The sequence below is a fragment of the Panonychus citri genome, unplaced genomic scaffold (genome assembly GCF_014898815.1).
Source record: "Panonychus citri isolate SS breed McGregor unplaced genomic scaffold, ASM1489881v1 Contig00095, whole genome shotgun sequence".
Classification (NCBI taxonomy): domain Eukaryota; kingdom Metazoa; phylum Arthropoda; class Arachnida; order Trombidiformes; family Tetranychidae; genus Panonychus; species Panonychus citri.
Window position 1 is genome coordinate 424,468 of NW_026515500.1, and position 17,667 is coordinate 442,134.

The 17,667-nt window shown below is 32.0% G+C and overlaps 6 protein-coding genes and 1 non-coding gene across 9 annotated transcripts; 2 read left to right on the top strand and 5 right to left on the bottom strand.

Moving 5' to 3' along the window:
* Positions 1–16: 16 nt before the first annotated feature.
* On the bottom strand, positions 17–2,331 carry LOC128388017 (60S ribosome subunit biogenesis protein NIP7 homolog). Of its 2 annotated transcripts, XM_053347355.1 has the most exons (4): positions 1,908–2,331; positions 1,664–1,804; positions 878–1,565; positions 17–728 (listed from the first exon to the last, which is right to left on the bottom strand). In XM_053347355.1, the coding sequence occupies exons 1-3, from the start codon at positions 2,187–2,189 to the stop codon at positions 1,449–1,451; spliced, it is 540 nt and encodes a 179-aa protein (XP_053203330.1). In that variant the 5' UTR covers positions 2,190–2,331; the 3' UTR covers positions 17–728; positions 878–1,448. The 2 variants fall into 2 exon arrangements, with proteins under 2 accessions (XP_053203330.1, XP_053203329.1); XM_053347354.1 differs by lacking the exons at positions 1,664–1,804; positions 1,908–2,331 and having other exon boundaries at positions 878–1,422.
* Positions 2,332–2,436: 105 nt separating this feature from the next.
* Positions 2,437–6,657, top strand: LOC128388012 (cholinephosphotransferase 1-like). The gene is made up of 7 exons (XM_053347346.1): positions 2,437–3,029; positions 3,615–3,989; positions 4,133–4,264; positions 4,389–4,547; positions 4,700–4,825; positions 5,019–5,160; positions 5,786–6,657. The coding sequence occupies exons 1-7, from the start codon at positions 2,793–2,795 to the stop codon at positions 6,025–6,027; spliced, it is 1,413 nt and encodes a 470-aa protein (XP_053203321.1). The 5' UTR covers positions 2,437–2,792; the 3' UTR covers positions 6,028–6,657.
* A 780-nt stretch (positions 6,658–7,437) lies between these two features.
* On the bottom strand, positions 7,438–7,510 carry Trnak-uuu (transfer RNA lysine (anticodon UUU)). Its single transcript has one exon. It is a non-coding gene; the product is annotated as a tRNA-Lys (tRNA).
* Positions 7,511–7,977: 467 nt separating this feature from the next.
* Positions 7,978–11,631, top strand: LOC128388011 (uncharacterized). The gene is made up of 5 exons (XM_053347345.1): positions 7,978–8,557; positions 9,195–9,290; positions 9,359–10,059; positions 10,190–10,333; positions 10,732–11,631. Exons 1-5 carry the CDS (start codon positions 8,174–8,176, stop codon positions 10,889–10,891), a joined length of 1,485 nt encoding a protein of 494 aa, XP_053203320.1. The 5' UTR covers positions 7,978–8,173; the 3' UTR covers positions 10,892–11,631.
* Positions 11,632–12,087: 456 nt separating this feature from the next.
* On the bottom strand, positions 12,088–13,724 carry LOC128388016 (macro domain-containing protein CT2219-like). Of its 2 annotated transcripts, none has more exons than XM_053347350.1 (4): positions 13,486–13,724; positions 12,974–13,256; positions 12,698–12,906; positions 12,088–12,625 (listed from the first exon to the last, which is right to left on the bottom strand). In XM_053347350.1, the coding sequence occupies exons 2-4, from the start codon at positions 13,207–13,209 to the stop codon at positions 12,285–12,287; spliced, it is 786 nt and encodes a 261-aa protein (XP_053203325.1). In that variant the 5' UTR covers positions 13,210–13,256; positions 13,486–13,724; the 3' UTR covers positions 12,088–12,284. The 2 variants fall into 2 exon arrangements, with proteins under 2 accessions (XP_053203325.1, XP_053203328.1); XM_053347353.1 differs by having other exon boundaries at positions 13,370–13,724.
* Positions 13,725–13,860: 136 nt separating this feature from the next.
* Positions 13,861–15,417, bottom strand: LOC128388013 (tyrosinase-like). Its single transcript, XM_053347347.1, is given in 4 exon segments — positions 13,861–14,547; positions 14,628–14,971; positions 15,068–15,159; positions 15,162–15,417. Coding segments are annotated over 4 exon segments (1,248 nt in total). The 5' UTR covers positions 15,409–15,417; the 3' UTR covers positions 13,861–13,982.
* A 204-nt stretch (positions 15,418–15,621) lies between these two features.
* On the bottom strand, positions 15,622–17,568 carry LOC128388010 (ubiquinone biosynthesis monooxygenase COQ6, mitochondrial-like). Its single transcript, XM_053347344.1, has 2 exons — positions 16,141–17,568; positions 15,622–16,052 (listed from the first exon to the last, which is right to left on the bottom strand). Exons 1-2 carry the CDS (start codon positions 17,414–17,416, stop codon positions 15,730–15,732), a joined length of 1,599 nt encoding a protein of 532 aa, XP_053203319.1. The 5' UTR covers positions 17,417–17,568; the 3' UTR covers positions 15,622–15,729.
* Positions 17,569–17,667: the final 99 nt, after the last annotated feature.

Below are 17,667 nucleotides of genomic sequence, written 5' to 3' on the forward strand. Positions count from 1 at the left end.
TTAGGATTAGAAAACATTTGTCTGTTATTATGGCGATGAGTTTATTAGCACTTTTGGATGATTAAGGGTCTTTGTGACTTTGATATGTTTTACAATTTACATGTTAAGTTGGATGATTAACTAATATAAATAGAACAATTAAGATTTTTGATATTTGATACACGAGGAAGAGAAGGGGAAAAATAATATGGCTAATTGATTAGTGATCACTTTCTTATTAGATGGTCGGAGAAATTTTTTCTTTCCGCTAAAAGAGCTCTGATTATGGAGCTTCGATTGTTGCTGTTATTGGTTTCATCGGTCGTGATTAGATTGGCGTTATTTTCCTGTGAACTGCAATTAGAATTGGAACCTGAGGCGGAGGTGAACAGATTCAGTGACGATGATCGATTGCTCGTAACTGTATTAGCGAGTTGACTTGAGTTTCTTTCCGATGACTTTAGTCTGTACAGTTCACCTTCCAGTTCAGCGACGGTTCTTTGTGAGGCTTTGAGTGAATTGTCAAGAAGATTAATCAATTCCCTTTGTTCCTTAATCGTTAATCTTTGAGCTTCCAGTTCATTTTTCTGAAGATCTCTTTCTGCTTTTAGGTTATTATTCTCTTCTCTCAGAATTCCAATGTCTATTTCCAATTTGAGACGCATGTTTTTCTCCAATTTTTCCATTCTAGTGAAAGACATAGTCAACTCTTCATGGGCCGCATGAACTTTTTGCAATTCCAATTCAAGCTGATGGAAGATTCGTATGGATAGAGTTTGTTTTCCATGATGGTGGAGATGAAGATCACAAGTGAGAGAAAAAAAAAGAAGAGGGAAAGAGAGAAGAAAAGAAAATGTTATAGATGATTGACACTGAAAGAGAAAAGAGAAAAACTCACTTTTTGTAATTTGCTTGTTCTCAATGAACAATTGTCTAAACAAGGAACATCTTTATTGTCCATCCTTTGGTTCTCGAAGTAACTGTAATATCGCTTCAACATTTCGTACTTTTGTACCTCCGCCATTCTCATATCGGTCCCCATGCAGTTCAAATTGTCGGACATTAAAGGTAAATATCAATTCGTTTAAAACAACAACAAAAACAAGAGAGAAAAAAATAAACAACAAATTTTTGTATCGATACTTTTACCGATACTTGATCACTTTTTGTGTTGATATTTCTTTGCGTGTTGTCGGCATTTTGTTGGAACGGAAAATATTCACAAAGAGAAATAATTTCACGACTCATGTGACAAATGCCGAGACTTTTAGCAATTTGGGTGCGATCAATTTGTCGATTTTTCGCCAAAAATTCCAACTTGTAGGAATATCGATTCTGAAAACAGCTACAAATTTTTTGTATCGATATTTTTGGTTCTTTATCATTTATTATACAAATACGGGTATTGCTTTTATTAATTATGTTTGAAAAGAAAAAGCATCAGTGAGAATTATGGAAGAATTAGTTAATTAAAGAGCATCTTCATCTCTTAAATATTCCCCGACGTCAGATTGATGGAAAGCAACAATTGTCATAGGATCAACTCGACGACAATCAGTGGTTGATTTTGCTGTTGTTCCGAAACCCTGGAAATGATCAGTTGGTGTAGGTAAGAAACAAAGGAAAATGATTAGTAAATTCATTTGTGGATTGAAAATTCCATCATCATTATTGTTCAACTTACAAGAGGAACATCACTCATTGAATAAACGATAACTCCTTGATATGCTGGGGTGTTTTCGGTTATCCTTCCAAGACCCGATTTTAAAACATGATTACCATAAAGGAATGATTGTTCTGCTGATGGTTTAAGCCAAATTTTGTACTAAAATTTCAACAACAAAGAAAAAAATTAATGTCAGCAATCTGATTTTACTCAATTGAATAAAAATTGTCATTTCTATTCAAAGATAGATTGAAAAACTTACCTTTGCATATGGAGCAATATAATCTAAACAAGTGATTGTCAGGCGAAACTTTTTACTATGTGTAAATTTACCGAAACAGGTACCAAAGGAGATGAGATTATCTCTGGACACGGATAAAGCTAATTTCATCAATCTCTCAGAACAATAATAAATTTTATCATTGTGTAAACGAAAACAGTATTTATCATCTGATCGGTCAATCAGTAATTTAGTATTCTCACCAATATATTTTACCAGTTTACCAAGAACAAGTTTCATCTCCTCGTCAGTTAACGGCCTCATTATGGACTAACAATTGACTTTCACTAAATTCTCACTAAAAATAATAATTAATTTATCGAAAAACAATCAACAATTAAGACAAAAACAAAGAAGAAAAAATTGAAATTCTAATTTAGATGAAAACATGTGCTGATTATCATGTGGTTCGATTAGTTCTCCTGAAGAACAAGAGATGGCGCCACTTTTTTTCTCAATTCGGTTGCATGAATTTGATTCTGTTCACTAAAATGTTAAGTCTCAAGTTGGTGATGAATTTGATGATGATAAAGAAAATGAATTTGTTAATTTTTTCTTCTTTTATCTAATAATTTAATTGTTTCTATTTAAAGGTCGTTTTGCCTTTACCAAGTTCCCATCGGTGTAAGATATTTATTCTATCCAGTGATTGTAGTTTCGTTTTTTGTAATTAGTGAATGTGTTTCTATTTCTATACATATAAAATTGTAGAATAGAAAAAAAAATCAAACTTCTTCTTGGTCTATTGGGGGTTAAAGGAGAAGAGAAAGAAAAAAGAGAGAGAGAGAGTTTTAGAAAGAAGAAAAGGAAGAAAAAGAATAAATTTCTTTTTTCTTTTACTATCACCCATCATCACCCATCATCACCATGTTACTCTGTGGAGGAGATATTTTAAATGAGAGACAGTTACATAGGTTAACTGAACATAAGTATAGATCTGCAGGTAATACCCTGTTGGATCCGGTGATGCAAAAATTTTGGAATTGGTTCATCACAAAGATACCCTTATGGATGGCACCTAATCTGATGACTCTTGTGGGTCTAATTGTTAATGCGGTAACAACAATTATCTTAGTACTTTATTCTCCAGATGGTAAACAACCTGTAAGTATGAAATTCTTTTCTTTTTTTTCAGCTTCTATTTCCTCTTAGAATTTTTTGCCTTCATTCTCAACCCATTCTCTTATAGTTTGGAGACTTTAGCTTGAGTAATTTCCTCTTTTTCTATTCTACTCTTATCATATGATTCAAGTATTCATTTATTTGTTCCTTTTCTCTCTTTCTCTTTCTCTTCTTATTTGTTTCTTGTCTCATTCTCTCTCTCTGATCGGTTGTCAAGCGGTTTCAGTGTCATGCTCTCCGAGGTTATAAGTTTTACTCTCAGTTGAGAGCGTTAGTACTTTGAGCTTTGATTATGGGAGCAAAGCCATCGGTTGCTAGGCCTTGTCAAAATATCTCAATTGTTATTGCAGGCTTGCTTTTCGGTCTTTCTCTCTCCCCCTTCTGACCAGCTGATGCTCACGCTACAAAGCGAAAAGATAATTTAAATCGCCTCTTCCTTGGCTTATTCGCTACCGTAATTGAGCATCTTACACGTGAACTTAATCTACTTGGAAGTAAAATCCAATTGATAATAGTATCACTAACTCTCTCCCTCTCACTCTCTCTTATTTTTTATCTATTATTTAGATACCAGGGTGGGCATTATTATTTTTCGCCTTCGGATTATTCATATATCAAACTTTGGATGCTACCGATGGTAAACAAGCTCGTCGCACCGGTACAAGTTCACCATTAGGGGAATTATTTGACCATGGCTGTGATTCCATATCAACAGTTTTGGCGTCAATAGCTACTTGTTTGACATTTCAATTAGGTTACTATCCTGGTTGGATGTTCTATCAGTGTATTGCTGCATCCTTTTTATTTTATCTTGCCCATTGGCAAACTTATGTATCCGCAACTTTAAAATTTGGAAAATTTGATGTCACCGAGGTTCAATTTTCAATTATTTTCTTCAACATTTTGACTGCTTTCACAAGCCAAGGCTTTTGGGCAACCAATGTAAGTGTAATAATGTCTAAGATGTTTACATTTGTACTTATATCAATGAAAATGCTTCACTTATCTATTTGATATTAATCTGAAAAGAAAATCCCATCACCTCTTATATTAATGTTTCATTATTTTCTCTTTTTCTATCTCAGGTACCTGGCTTAAATATTGAGCTAAAGATATTACCTGCAGTGGCAACAGCCATTGCCCATGTAATTGTTGCATTCAATAATTTTTCAGTAATATTAGCTGGTGGTGTTGGTAAAAATGGATCAACCGTTGCAGTGAGTAAACTTGAGCTAACCATTAATTGGCATTGTTGTTTACTCTATTTAATAACCTTAACCTCGTTTACTGATTTCTCATTTTACTCTTATTTTCTCTCTCTCTCTCTCTCTCTTCTCACAGGGAACAAGTGTTCTATCACCTTGTATACCTATTGCGATCGTAATTGTACCCGCTTTCATAATTTACCAGAAATCATCGCCTCATCTTTTCGAGGAGCATCCGTGTCTCTACCTGATTACCTTTGGTCTTATCATAGCCAAAGTAACTAACAGACTAGTGGTGAGTGAGAAATAAAGACTTGAAAGAAAACCTCTAACTGGCAAACTCTCATGTTATAAATAGAATTTTGATTAATCGTCCATAATTCCATTTCTTTTCTCTCTCCCCTCCCTCTCCTCTTGACTAAATTACTATTATCATACACACAATAGGTTGCTCATATGACGAAGAGTGAAATGGACTATTTAGATACTGTTCTTATTGGTCCAGCAATGCTTTTCCTTAATCAATATTTTAATAATTTTCTTCCTGAATACTTTCTCCTCTGGGTAGCATTGGTAAGTTAATCAAGTATAAAACAAGGGAAACCTTACATTCATACACACACACACACACACAATTTATACACACGAACCACTTCAACAAGAACACATAATATCAATTTTCCGAGAAAATTTTTTTCTTTCTCTTCGTCTTCTCAATACAATAATTTCTAATTGATTTTCTTTTTGTCTTCTATTCTTTCCCTAGTTATATACCTTGGCCGATCTCATTCATTATGCTGTTATTGTTTGCCGACAAATTGCTAGCTTTCTCCATATAAATATTTTGACGATTACACCAAATGCTCCTTCCTGGAATGCCCAGAAACATAACAAAGGCTCACTAAATGGTAGGGATAAAAAATATAATCTACGGCAAGGGCGACATCAATGAGAAAGAAAGAAAAACACCAGAAGAGAATTGAAAATAAATAAATTGGTGAAGATGATAATTAAATGATTATAAAATAAAAGAGATGAAGGTGATGCTGGTGTTCCTGATCAATGGTGCAATCAAAAAAATTAAAAAGCCACACACCAAAAGAGTAAGAAAATTAAACAAAACAGTCAACATGAAATTAACTATAAAAACAATTAATTGAACTTCCAACACAATTTAAAAAAACCTCGATGGTTGTAAGTACAATAAACAAGTCAATGAATCGATAAAAAAAAAATTCTTTTCAAATATAATATAGTTAAACAATTTACTAATTGTTACACATTGATTTACACTTTCGATTTTGTTGCTTTTCTTTTAATCTCAAATGATTTGATGCCCTCTCTCTTTGCCTAAATTATTATTTTAATTTTCTTTTTGTTTTGTTTATTAATTGGAAACGAAAACATTTAACCAAATGAAATTTTAACAATTTTTATTAACAAACAATTAACTTTTTTTAATTACTATTTATACATATATAAGTTAGAGGATCAATTGTTTTTTTCCTATTCTTTTGTTATTGTTTGTTTCAGAACAAGGAGATTCCACCTCAGTGTTAATACCTCTTTTTGATCATCTCGTCGAGGATGAGGAAGAGCATGAAGATAATCTTAAAATTGATAGAGTTAATATTGATGATAATGATGATGAAGATGATGATGATGATGATATAATCTATGATGAGGCTAAGCTTAATCGTGTTGTAACTGTTAATGATGATCAACTGACCCCAACAGCTTCCGACAATTGGTCAGTTCAACAATTATATCCATGAAAAAAAGCGAAAGACTTTGAAAAATTTTGTTAATTGTCACAATTTATACACTTAATTGTAAATTTTTAATTTCTTATTTATATATATTATTATACATATTGCCTGTAATTGAGATAGAGAATTGAGATTTTTACAATTAACAATTAGTATTATCATATAATGACCGATTGAAAATTGATTGAAGAGACAACAACGGGAACAATCAATTTAATTGTTGTACTCTAATCAAATCTACTTAAATTTGTAAACACGGAAAAACAAATTGATCATCATCGTCACAATTTAAGGCTCTACCTCTTTTCCTATCCAACAATCAATTTAAATTGCAAATCAAAGGATTAATCAACTGCCTCAATATCATATATCAAACTTAATTGTTGTAATTTAATTTTAATTGGAATTTAATTAATTTTTTTTCTCATCTTCTTCCCTTTAACAATTTATATTGTAATAAGCTTACCAGTGATAATTAAGCAAAATCCATCCAATTACCTCACTAAACAATTAGTTTTAGTTAATTGTCCTGTGTACAAAATTTGATCACAATTAACAAATCAAACAAAAAATTATGACTTTTATCAAATTAGTTGCTTGAAAAAAATAACAATTAAATTTATATTTTCAAATCAATTTGAACTGAAATTAATAGTTAACAATTAAAAGATACGATCTCATAGATTATCTTATGATTTAATTAAATTGTCAATTTAATTGTAAAAATAAATTTTCACTTCTCTAATTGTTAAAACTTTGATTGACTTTTTTGTTGTTGCTCTTGATTGTGATTGTCAATTGATCTGATTGATTTTAATCATGTTTTCACATTGATCATCATTAACATCATCCGTCTCATCATAATCATCATCATTTACAATTATCCTAATTGTTAGTAATCAACAGATGAAGTTGATTAATCAATAAGCTTATTCTGTATAAATTGACTCGTTAGAACCATCCAATTGATTAGTTAGGTTCACTTAATTAATGATCAATAATCAAAACGGTTATTTCATTGATCATCAAGTAAACTTGAACAATATTTAAATTATGTAATTAAATTGTTAATCTAATCAGCTCTTCAGTTGAGGATCTCAATTTGATTAGTTGTCATTTGGTTTTCAATGGAAAATCAATGGAATAATAGTTAGTTAATTGATTGATCAAGAAAATAAAGGTAAGTTCGGTGGGAACAATTAAAGATTAACTTTGGAATCTCGTTAATTGTTACCAGAATTTGAGTAAATGGATTTAGAATTTTGGACAATAGGTGGAGCTCAATTGAGTTTATTCACTTTTTGGGTCGTTTATTTTTCGGAATCAAAAGGAAAACGATAAAAATTTAATTCGAATGATAGAAAAACAATTAACAGAAAAGTTTTTCTGTTCGGTGAGAACAAAAAGAAAGTTGTTCGCCCGGTCAGGGGCTCGAACCCTGGACCGTTAGGTTAAAAGCCTAACGCTCTACCGACTGAGCTAACCGGGCAACTCATGAGGGTGGAGTAATTAATTTTCTATACAAATTTAACCATAGATAATTAGGTGAATATTTGATAATCAATTCACAACATTCGTTGAATTTTGATTGAAAACTCAAAGTGAAACCAATACAAAAAGATTCCAATTGATATCTCGTTCTTCAAGTTCAGCTCACTTTCTTTGGGAACGAGTTTTTCTTGTTAATTGTTGTTCAGAATTAAACATTTCTATGTTACTTTTTCCTTGTTTTCTTTCACTAATTGTCCATAAAACGATTCCAATAATCAAGAATAATTGTAATTGAGAAAAATATCACAAGTTTCTAAAAGTTGGGTAAGTGAATTCTCTAAGTTTCCAATTGTTGGAACATTTTTTTCTTCGATTTTGATTTTCTTTTTGGGTTTGAAAAACGCGCTTTTCTTTTTTCTCTCCCTCCCTTTGCTTTCCCTTCGTTTTGGTGAAAAAAGAAAATCAAAATTTCTAGTTACCAATTAATCCTCTTGGAAGCGATTGTGATGTTTGTGTTTTCTTTAATTTTATTGTAACAATAAATAAAATGATAACAATTCTATGGTAATTTATTTCAATTCCCTGTTAATATTGATCTTCCTTTTTTTGGAGTTTAATTGGTTAACAATTTGGATCAATTATCAATTTGGAAAAGGGAATAATGTCAATTTCTACTGGTGATGATGTTGGTGAATTGTTAATTCTTGCTGGCCAGGCATTGACCTCATCTCTTTCTCCCAGTTCATCTGTTTCTTCATCATCATCTCCATCAACAATTAACATTACCACCACTTCAAATACAATTAGTGGTTCCCGTGTGGGTAATGTAGTCGTCGGTGTAAATAACAGTAATCCAACACTTCGACAGTACAGTAGTTCTCATCAGCGTCGTTTCCACCGCCGGTTTCCTGCTATCGATCCTCATGAAAAACTCATTGATTGGTATTCTTGTGCTCTGGTAGCTGATATTCTTCTGCAAGGTTATCTTTATATTAGTGAAAATTATTTCGCATTCTACTCTAATATTCTTGGTTATAAAACTCAGGTAAGTTACATTTATTATCTTAATGATTTCCACCATTTTTTCTTTACCCACTTATCCATCTTCTTTTAAATTCAATGTACAACTTGTTCGAGAAAGAGAGAGAGAGTCTACTAGATTATTCACTTCGAAAGAAAAATCTATATATACCCAAGTTTGAATATTGTAGAATAGAAAATCCTTATAACTTGACTTTTTCTAATTCATCGAGTATTTCATGCTTAGTAAAATGTTTTAATTCGAATAGTATTTTTTACAGTTCTCTTTGTTTTTTACCTTCCCACGTAAATTCTCATAGAAAAGTAACCGTTCTAATCGCCCACTCGAGTTTGATTATACTTAAATTCATCTCTCGATTAACTTGTCTTGTAATTTAAGATGAATTTTAATATTGCTAGAATATTTTCTTTCAAGTTCAAGTTTATTACTTTCTCAGTAATTAACAGTTAATTTTGAACATTTAACTTTTTGATTAACTTTCTTTCTCTCCTTCTATTTTGATCCATTTGTGAAAATACTGTTAGGAGTCAATTTTACTCATTCTAGAGAATTAACTTAATTATTTAACAATAATGAATATTGATACACTTTTATTTTTCATTAACTGTCACTAATAGAAATGATTCTTTCCAATTTTCAGCTATTGATTCCAATTTGTGATGTGATCTCAGTGACCAAGGAAAAAACTGCCAAAATATTTCCAAATGCAGTTGGTATATGTACTGATCAAACTAAGGTAAATTAATCCAACCAATTAACCAACTATCTCTCTCTAATTGCGATATTTTATTCTTATTCGTTTAGTATGTTTTTGGATCTCTATTATCTCGAGAATCAACTTTCCGATTGATGCAAGAAGTATGGAAGTCAACATTGATTCAAGTCGTCTCATTGCCATACTTTTCTCCAGTTATTCAATTGGATAAGATAATTAAACGTAATGAAAATGATATATTAATCGAAAAGCCCGAGGAAGTGGAAGAAGAAGACGATGAAGACGATGACGACGATGATGAAGAAGAAGAAGATGATGAAAACACTGAAGAAACAGAATCAGCAGTTTCTTTGACATCAGAACCATTAAATCCAACTAAAAATATCAATAACAATAACTCCAGTAGTAATAGTGGTGTTAGTAAAAAAATTAATACTCAATCAAGCTCAGGTCTAATAGTATCCAATCCATGTATTGAGACACTTGATCCTGAAACAATTAAATTAGTCACTTCGGAAATCACTTCGATCCAGAAAATACTTTCAACTACTCACCACCAACGACCAAATGTAACAGATTCCTCTGGATCAGATTCTGATGCCAATAGAGATCCAGTTGTCTACCAGGATACATGTAAAACTTTAATTAATGACTCGACAACATCAACCAATTTTAGATTATCACTGAAAAAACGTCAATCAATTACGTTAACTCATTATGGATCAAATTGGATAATTAAAGCAAAAAATTGGTTGACCACTACAATTAGACCTTATCAACGAATCCTATGGTAATCATCAAATGCCAATCTCTCTTCCTTATTGATCATTGACTTTTTGATGATTCCAGCTTATCAACAAAATCGGATTAATTTAATTTTCTCTTTTTGGATTATTTATTTCTCTTTCTTATCTTGACAGGAATCAAATAACGGATACAACTCGTTTACTTGTGATGACAACAACTCTCCTGATTATGCTTTTCCTTTCTGCTTTGATCTTCTTATATAGAGTGGAACAAGTTCACAGTGAACTGTTATCATTACAACAAAACACAGAAACCAAGTAAGTAGTTTGTTCAATCATGAAATCTTACAAAAAAAAGAGGAACAATTTACCCCAATTACTGAAGAGAAATCAAACTTGACAATCTTTCATGATTGTCCATTAACTTGATACATTAACAACAATCAGAACAGCCTAAAGAATCAGCTGAATCTAATATCATGATCACATTTCCAATTTAACAAGTTGAATCAGTATTTACCTGTATAAATGATACAATGTTACACTTTCTGTTAACTGTTATTTTCAATTAACTGATTGTCAAGTTTTTTTATTGGCAATTGATCAACCGAACATTTTATTCAACTTTGTTTAACTTTTTATACTTTTTTATATTTTGTTGTTATTCACATTTAATTATTGATATTTTCGTTTCTCTCTCTCTTTCTATTCTTTAGTGATTTTAATCAAGTGCAATCAAAGCAACTAGAATTACGCAAGGAAATCAAAAGACTCGTTAATTCATTGGAAGAGAAAACAGCTGAGTTGAGTTTATTAAAGGAGCGAATAGAGGAAATACTTAACTCATACAGTCATTTATCAACATGTTCAACATAATATGTCAACAATTTAAAATGAATTTGATAACTGTTCAATGTTATTCAATTCACTGATCCGGTTGAAACATTTTTCTCTCTCTATCTTTTTCTTATTCTTTCTCAATATTCTCTCTACCTCTTTTTACATTAATATCACTCCCTCTCCCTTTCCTTCTCACTCAACGACTCAGGCGAATTGTAATCAATCTCTATCTCTCTTACTTTCTCCCTCTCTTTCAAATCTCTACTGACGGTTTTATTTTACAGATCTGAGAACATTATTTGTCTATATTATTATTATTATTATTATTACCAATCAATCTTTACTTGATTGTCAATCATCATGACAAAAAAAATGAATGTTTTAACTCTGTCACTTCTGGAATCAACAAAACTACTCAAAGCCGAATGAACCAAAGACAAAAACAAATTATCGTGATTGTAACAAACTCTTCCTGATCATCATCATCATCATCATCCTTCCAGATAAATCATCATCATGAAGATCAAAATTACTGACCATAGCAAATGAACTGTTTATATGAGTTCTCATCATAAAATCGGACATCAATCATATACAAATCTGTTTCTTTTTTGCAACTAATCAAATAGGAAATCAAAAGAAACAACAACATCAACAACAAAACGAAATCAACGTAACATCCAATCAAAAATCCACAAAATTTTATTTGTTTATTTTATTAGGAAAATGATAATTTATTATAATTGATATAAATAGATATCTCATCATAGTGATAATCACAATTAGATTAACAAATTACTCGTCATCTCTGCAAATTGACAGTGACACATAACCAATAAGTGTTGATTCAAACAATAGATTAACATCCTAACAATTCACTACTTATGGATTTTAATTGCAATTATATAAACAAAGAAAGTTGTTGCATTGTGATGACAATCTAATTGAATCATTAGCACTTATTTATGATCAGGTTATTAAGCAAATATCGTTTATCAATGTTACTAATTGTAAAAAGAAAACTTAACTTGCCTTAAGATGACGATGTTGTTTTTGTTAATTGTGATTTCACATTGGAAACATAATCATCATAATCATGTTACTTGAATTTAAATTCAATTTGAAACAAAAAATTTGATTGAACAATAATCGTATCAGTAAAAATTAACTCATACTGATAACAATTAACTGTTTTGTTTTTGTTTTTAATTAAAATTAAATCACATGGATGATTTAAAATGAAAACAAAAATTATCTCCCATTTGAAGTTTATTTGTTGCAAATTGTTGATGGAAATGATTAACTAATTGGGTTATAAAGATGAGAATCAGATCAAAATTTTTGGATAATAACAATTAGAGAAAAGGAAATGATCAGTTGATCAATAACAATGGAGTCAATTGATCACCAGTTTTGTGGGAAATTGTTGCTACTCGGCGGGGGCAGATGACGGGACTGCGGTGGCCACTTTTGTGGGGAAAAAGTGAGGCATCAGCTTTCGGTAGGCTTCGATGTCCGCTTCCATGAAGAGACAGAAAATGATTCGGTCTATCGATTGGACATAATCGACCTCCTTATCCAGCCATTCACGAACAGCTCCTAATGCGACTTCAGCTGCTTTCTTATTAGGATATTGATAAACTCCAGTTGAGATACAAGGGAATGCGATACTTTTTAAATTGTTACTCTTCATTAGTTCACAACAATTAGTGTAACAGCTTCGCAATAGATCAGGTTTCTCACCAATTGGTCCAACAGTGTGAATGATATCTAATCAGGAATAAGATTAATTATAACTAATCATGGATCTCATGATGTTTTTTCAACATGAAATGAGCTTACATTTAGCTGGTAATCTGTAACCACCGGTGATTTTTGCTTCTCCGGTGGGACAACCATTTAGTAGTTTACATTCACGTTTTAAAGAATCGATACCAGCGGCTTTATGAATGGCACCATCAACACCACCGCCACCGGCAAGTTTTTTGTTGGCCGCATTAACTATACAGTCAATTTCAAGAGTTGTTATATCGCCAATGAACAAGGAAACTCTGGATTAACATGAAAAACATTGAATAACATGAGATACAAAAAGGTAAACAGATCGACTGATATTACTTGTTGTTGATATTTTCGTTGTATTTATATAGTTCATTTGATGGTTTAGAGATGTGATTTGCGAGTGCATACAATGTCCACGATGTGATGCTCGATAGTTCAACGAATTTACTTCCGCAAGAATAAATTTTCCTCTTCGATTGAAGATCCATTCGTAGGTATCTGTCCTTTTCTTTGTTCACATCATCTTCTAAGGTTCTTCTTTGTCCATCGGTAAGTTCCATGTTTTCGCTCATCTTATTCAACCAATTGGACTAATTAACTTTACCAAATATCAATTAAACTAAATTAGAAAAGAAAAATTGACAAAAAAAAGAAAACTTAAATTAGAAAACTCTGTTTACAAACAAAGACTAAGAATCGGAATCAACATCATGAGTCCATTAAAATAGTAACCTTGATGTGAAGATCAATCAACGAGGTGAGACCACGAGTTCAGGTCGACAATTTAATCTGATCACAAGTAAATTTTCAACAATCAGGAAGGTAATAATTAAGAGTAAAACAATTACCTTGTTAAGAAAACAATTAAAAGGATAAACAAACAAACCAAAAATGTTGACTTGACACAAGAAATAAAAAAGATTATGATTAAATCGTTAATCCAATTTAAATCAGCTGCTGGATAAGATGGAGGTCAATTTAATCGCGATTAGTTTATTTTAATGAGAGTTAAAGCTAATTATTAATAGATTTGTTGGAAAAGGGAAAATAATTTAGTGAAAATTAATCATAAACATTAACTATCCTTAGATTGGGAATATATATTAAAATGAAAGAGTTGTAACCAAATTTGAATTAGAAAACTGGTTAAGACGTAATAGAAAATTTTGTTTAATCAGAAATTAGAAAATTAGTTTAATGATTAAGTCTAATTAGATATCGAATATGTGATTGATAGTTTTGTTTATTAGGTTTGCGTTTTTGTTTATAATACTTTAAGGAAATTGACACGTTGAAAGTGAGTTTGTTCAATTTAATTTTTGGAGTTGATTGTTGATTGTGATGGTTAATTAGATCGTAGTAATTTAAGGTTTCTACGTTCAACTAGAAATTTTCGGTGATTCATATCTTGGACAAAAGTTCGCACTTTGCGTTGAACTTCGAGGCCACGGGTCACATTGAAACCCATCTTTTCAAACCATTCGATTGGTAAATCCAATGGGATTGGTAAAGGACGATTAAGATTCATTGAAAGTGACCTGGTATTGGGGAAATCGTGATCAACATTTAACTCGTCATCTTCATCTTCATTTGTGGCTGAAAATTTGGGGAAATATTTTTTCAACAATTGTCGCGGTAATTTACGTAAACGGCTTTCCACTTTATTGGAAAGGTCGGACTTTTGATCGGCTATATCATCGTAAGTGTAACATAAGGGTTCCTCTATCGTTCTGAGTATATCACCAACACGAATATTGTAATGGTCAAGACGAAAATTGGGTGAAATTGTTTCGATATAACCACTTCTGGTCAATTGATTGCCATCGATGGCATCCAAATGATGAGGATGCGACAGTTGCCATTTAGCATAAATCCGATCAATATTAGCATGATGAACGAAAAACAAAGCACTGTAAACAATAAAAGGACGAAAGTTGAATAATTAATTATTCTGATCGACAATCAGTAACTAGGGAAATGATTAACTTACTCTACAGGTGAATAATGTTTACTAAAGTCACCATAATTACCACCGACACCGTAGTGGATGGAATTGTGAAGTGTATGCTCAATATTTGCTCTGAAATCATCAAATGTTGATGAAGTTTGAATGAGTGAAGTGATGAAAGCGGGTGAATGCCAAGATTGAATAGTGTCACCACCGTTCCCCTGAAAGTCACGTTTCAAACAGGCACGTTGAGGATAATTGATTTTGATGGCAGAAAGGAAGCCGTTGGTGAGACAATAACCAGCGGCGGGATCACCATTACCACCGAAAGCTTCGGCTAGGAAAACTTCAGAACGATGAGGAGCAATGAAATCGGCAGCACCATCCTGATTAAAATCGAAAATAAAACTCATTAGAATTCAAAGAAAACTAATCAACTTTCAATCTATTTTTCTTTTACATTTTTCCTTCTAATTACTTACCCAATATGGTAGAGTTAATTCTGGATTAATTGTTCGCATTTGTTTCTCAAAGTCCCAGAGAAAATATCGATGCCAAACCAAGAATTGGGGTAATCGTGAATCGTAACGAAATTGTCGGCATGAATCGCGGCTAATTGATCGAAAATCCCTTTAGAATACATTTGACGAAAAACCCGAATATATTCAGACCATTCTGATTTCGAAAGAGACAAGAAATTACGACGGATCTTTAGATCGTCACATTCACTTGCAACTCCAATAGTGCCAAACAAACAGGCCAAAAGAACGGCGATTGTAAGTTCAAAGTATTGATGAAACAATTGACTAATTGTTGGCTTCATGTTGAGAGGAAATTTTAACAATCACTAGAAAAAACAAATCAAAGATCAGGACGGACCTCGAATGGTCAAATGAACTTCTAAAGAGCAAAGTCAAAACTTTAAGTACTTTTCTTTTCTTCCTTGACCAAAAGAGATTAACGACTAAACAGATTAGTCAAAGTCAGAAAATTTCTAATTTGATTGCAACAATTAAGAGGGAAAATTTTTACAAGATTAAAGATTGAGAAAAAAAATATTAATCACTTTAAAGTTAACATGATTGTGTCTGTTGATTGTTTATACATAATTTCATCGGCTAATCCATTTTACTTGGTGACATTTTCACCTTGAATTTGCGAATCGGACTAATTCATTTTTGATTAAATTCAACTTATTAAATGCTGTGAATACATTTGATGGCAGGTAAGTGAAAAGGTCTTGCATTGTTTGGATAGCGGTCATCATGGGTATTAATTTCAACTGTCGTTGCCGTTCAACATTGTACAGAACTTGATTTAATTGTTCACAACTGTGTTGATTGTTTGAGAAAATATCTTCACCAATGGATAAACTATCGTGTAAATATTGTCCAAGAATCTCAGCATCACCAAGACCCAAATTCAATCCTTGACCAGCAAGTGGATGAACCCGATGAGCAGAATCACCTGAGAGAATAAGGAGAAAATAATTTAAAATAGATTAACAACTAATCCAATTAAAATAGATTGTCATTTAAATGGGTTAATAATTTACCAATAAGAATACACTTCTGTCTATCTCCACCCTTAATCTGTCCCACCATCGATGGGAGAGTTGTACCAAATTTAAGGGGAAACGATGCTCGTGAATTGGGCTCCAATGACATGACCTGAGGGGGATTAATTCTTGGAATAGTTGATGAACTATCTAAAGGTAAAATCTTTTCAATAATCGAATCAGTGGTTTGAGTGAGAAATGAAAGTATCGATTGATTGGCTTGTAAGGATTTCTCCAAGAAAAGAGCCTCATTTAGTGTATTGACAAAAGCTTCATCTGACATTTCCATTAATCCATTGACCTGATTCCTGGGAACACTCAACACAAACGAAGCGAAATTATTAGTTAATGGTAATAAAGCTAAGATGAACTTGTTATGAGGGACAAATCGCTGATAAGCGACATCATTTTCATCCAGATCACTTTCTTTAGATATTTGAACGGTTCCAACAATAGCTGATTGATTGAGATCCAAATTGAAATAGTTAATTTCAGCTGATTGACGGACAAAAGAGTTGTAACCATCACATCCAATTAAGAGACTAGTGGTTATCCTTGATTCATCGGAAAGAGTTAACTCAACTGTTGTATCTCCTGGTAGAGCTTCAATTCCAACCAATTTAGAATCAAATCTAATTGAATCTGATTGAATTCTATTTCTCAAAGCAGAAAGTATGATATCATTTTCAACTACATAGCAAACATAGTCTTCATTAGTTAACTGAGAATCTTTGATTAAATTATCCATAAATGAGATCCTTTGAGGTGTAAATGTGATTCCTCGAGAATATCGATTAGACCAAACATGCATTGATCGAGTTGGTTTGACAAAAGGTTCCAATAGATTCCAAACACCTAATTGAGTGAGATATCGTTTACTGGCAAGAGTTAGGGATGAGACACGATTAGTTAATATTCTCTCTTGATTAACCAATTCACCAAGATTTAGAGGTGACCTATTGGGTTGACTTTCTAAAAGTAAAACTGATCGATCGGCAAGAAATTTGGATGATTGAAGATGAAGGAGAAACGATAGACCAACAATTCCACCTCCGTTAATGACAATGTCATAATGAGGTAACCTTTCAACCGACATTGAACTTACACTCAATGAATCAGAAGAAGATGGCGAGTTAATTGTATCATTTTTCACCGGTAATTGTTTCCCATTTGAAGATGATTCAACCAAATTCTCAGTAGTTATCAATGTCCTACTAATCACTTGATAAGGTCCAACATTGACTTTGATTGAATTTCGAAGACAATTCAACATCTTTACCAATACAAATATCGATTAAAACTCTTAAACACAATGATCACAAAACTATAATTTAGAAATTAATCCAATAAGATGAATATTTAGAAAAATTGGTCAACAATTAAAGAGGAAAAATTGATTAACAATTAATTACTTTTGTTCTTGGATCAATTTTCATTTTCAAGATAAGAAAACAAACTAACATGTGTTCACTTTGCGCGGTAAATTTGATTTGGTTCGAAGAGAAAAATTAATTTAATTTTCTT

What these genes read in the sequence shown, in the direction of transcription:
- LOC128388012 (XM_053347346.1), top strand. Translation starts at nt 2,793, where the DNA reads ATGTTACTCTGTGGAGGAGATATTTTAAATGAGAGACAGTTACATAGG. An exon ending in CTCCAGATGGTAAACAACCT is followed by an intron (nt 3,030 to 3,614) that starts GTAAGTATGAAA and finishes TCTATTATTTAG; the next exon opens with ATACCAGGGTGGGCATTATT. An exon ending in AAAATGGATCAACCGTTGCA is followed by an intron (nt 4,265 to 4,388) that starts GTGAGTAAACTT and finishes CTCTTCTCACAG; the next exon opens with GGAACAAGTGTTCTATCACC.
- LOC128388016 (XM_053347350.1), bottom strand. Translation starts at nt 13,209, where the DNA reads ATGAGCGAAAACATGGAACTTACCGATGGACAAAGAAGAACCTTAGAA. An exon ending in AACGAAAATATCAACAACAA is followed by an intron (nt 12,907 to 12,973) that starts GTAATATCAGTC and finishes ATGTTAATCCAG; the next exon opens with AGTTTCCTTGTTCATTGGCG. An exon ending in TTACAGATTACCAGCTAAAT is followed by an intron (nt 12,626 to 12,697) that starts GTAAGCTCATTT and finishes ATTCCTGATTAG; the next exon opens with ATATCATTCACACTGTTGGA.
- LOC128388011 (XM_053347345.1), top strand. Translation starts at nt 8,174, where the DNA reads ATGTCAATTTCTACTGGTGATGATGTTGGTGAATTGTTAATTCTTGCT. An exon ending in CCTTATCAACGAATCCTATG is followed by an intron (nt 10,060 to 10,189) that starts GTAATCATCAAA and finishes TTATCTTGACAG; the next exon opens with GAATCAAATAACGGATACAA. An exon ending in CAACAAAACACAGAAACCAA is followed by an intron (nt 10,334 to 10,731) that starts GTAAGTAGTTTG and finishes TCTATTCTTTAG; the next exon opens with TGATTTTAATCAAGTGCAAT.
- LOC128388017 (XM_053347354.1), bottom strand. Translation starts at nt 1,042, where the DNA reads ATGTCCGACAATTTGAACTGCATGGGGACCGATATGAGAATGGCGGAG. An exon ending in GAACAAGCAAATTACAAAAA is followed by an intron (nt 729 to 877) that starts GTGAGTTTTTCT and finishes ATCTTCCATCAG; the next exon opens with CTTGAATTGGAATTGCAAAA.
- LOC128388010 (XM_053347344.1), bottom strand. Translation starts at nt 17,416, where the DNA reads ATGTTGAATTGTCTTCGAAATTCAATCAAAGTCAATGTTGGACCTTAT. An exon ending in ACAGAAGTGTATTCTTATTG is followed by an intron (nt 16,053 to 16,140) that starts GTAAATTATTAA and finishes TTATTCTCTCAG; the next exon opens with GTGATTCTGCTCATCGGGTT.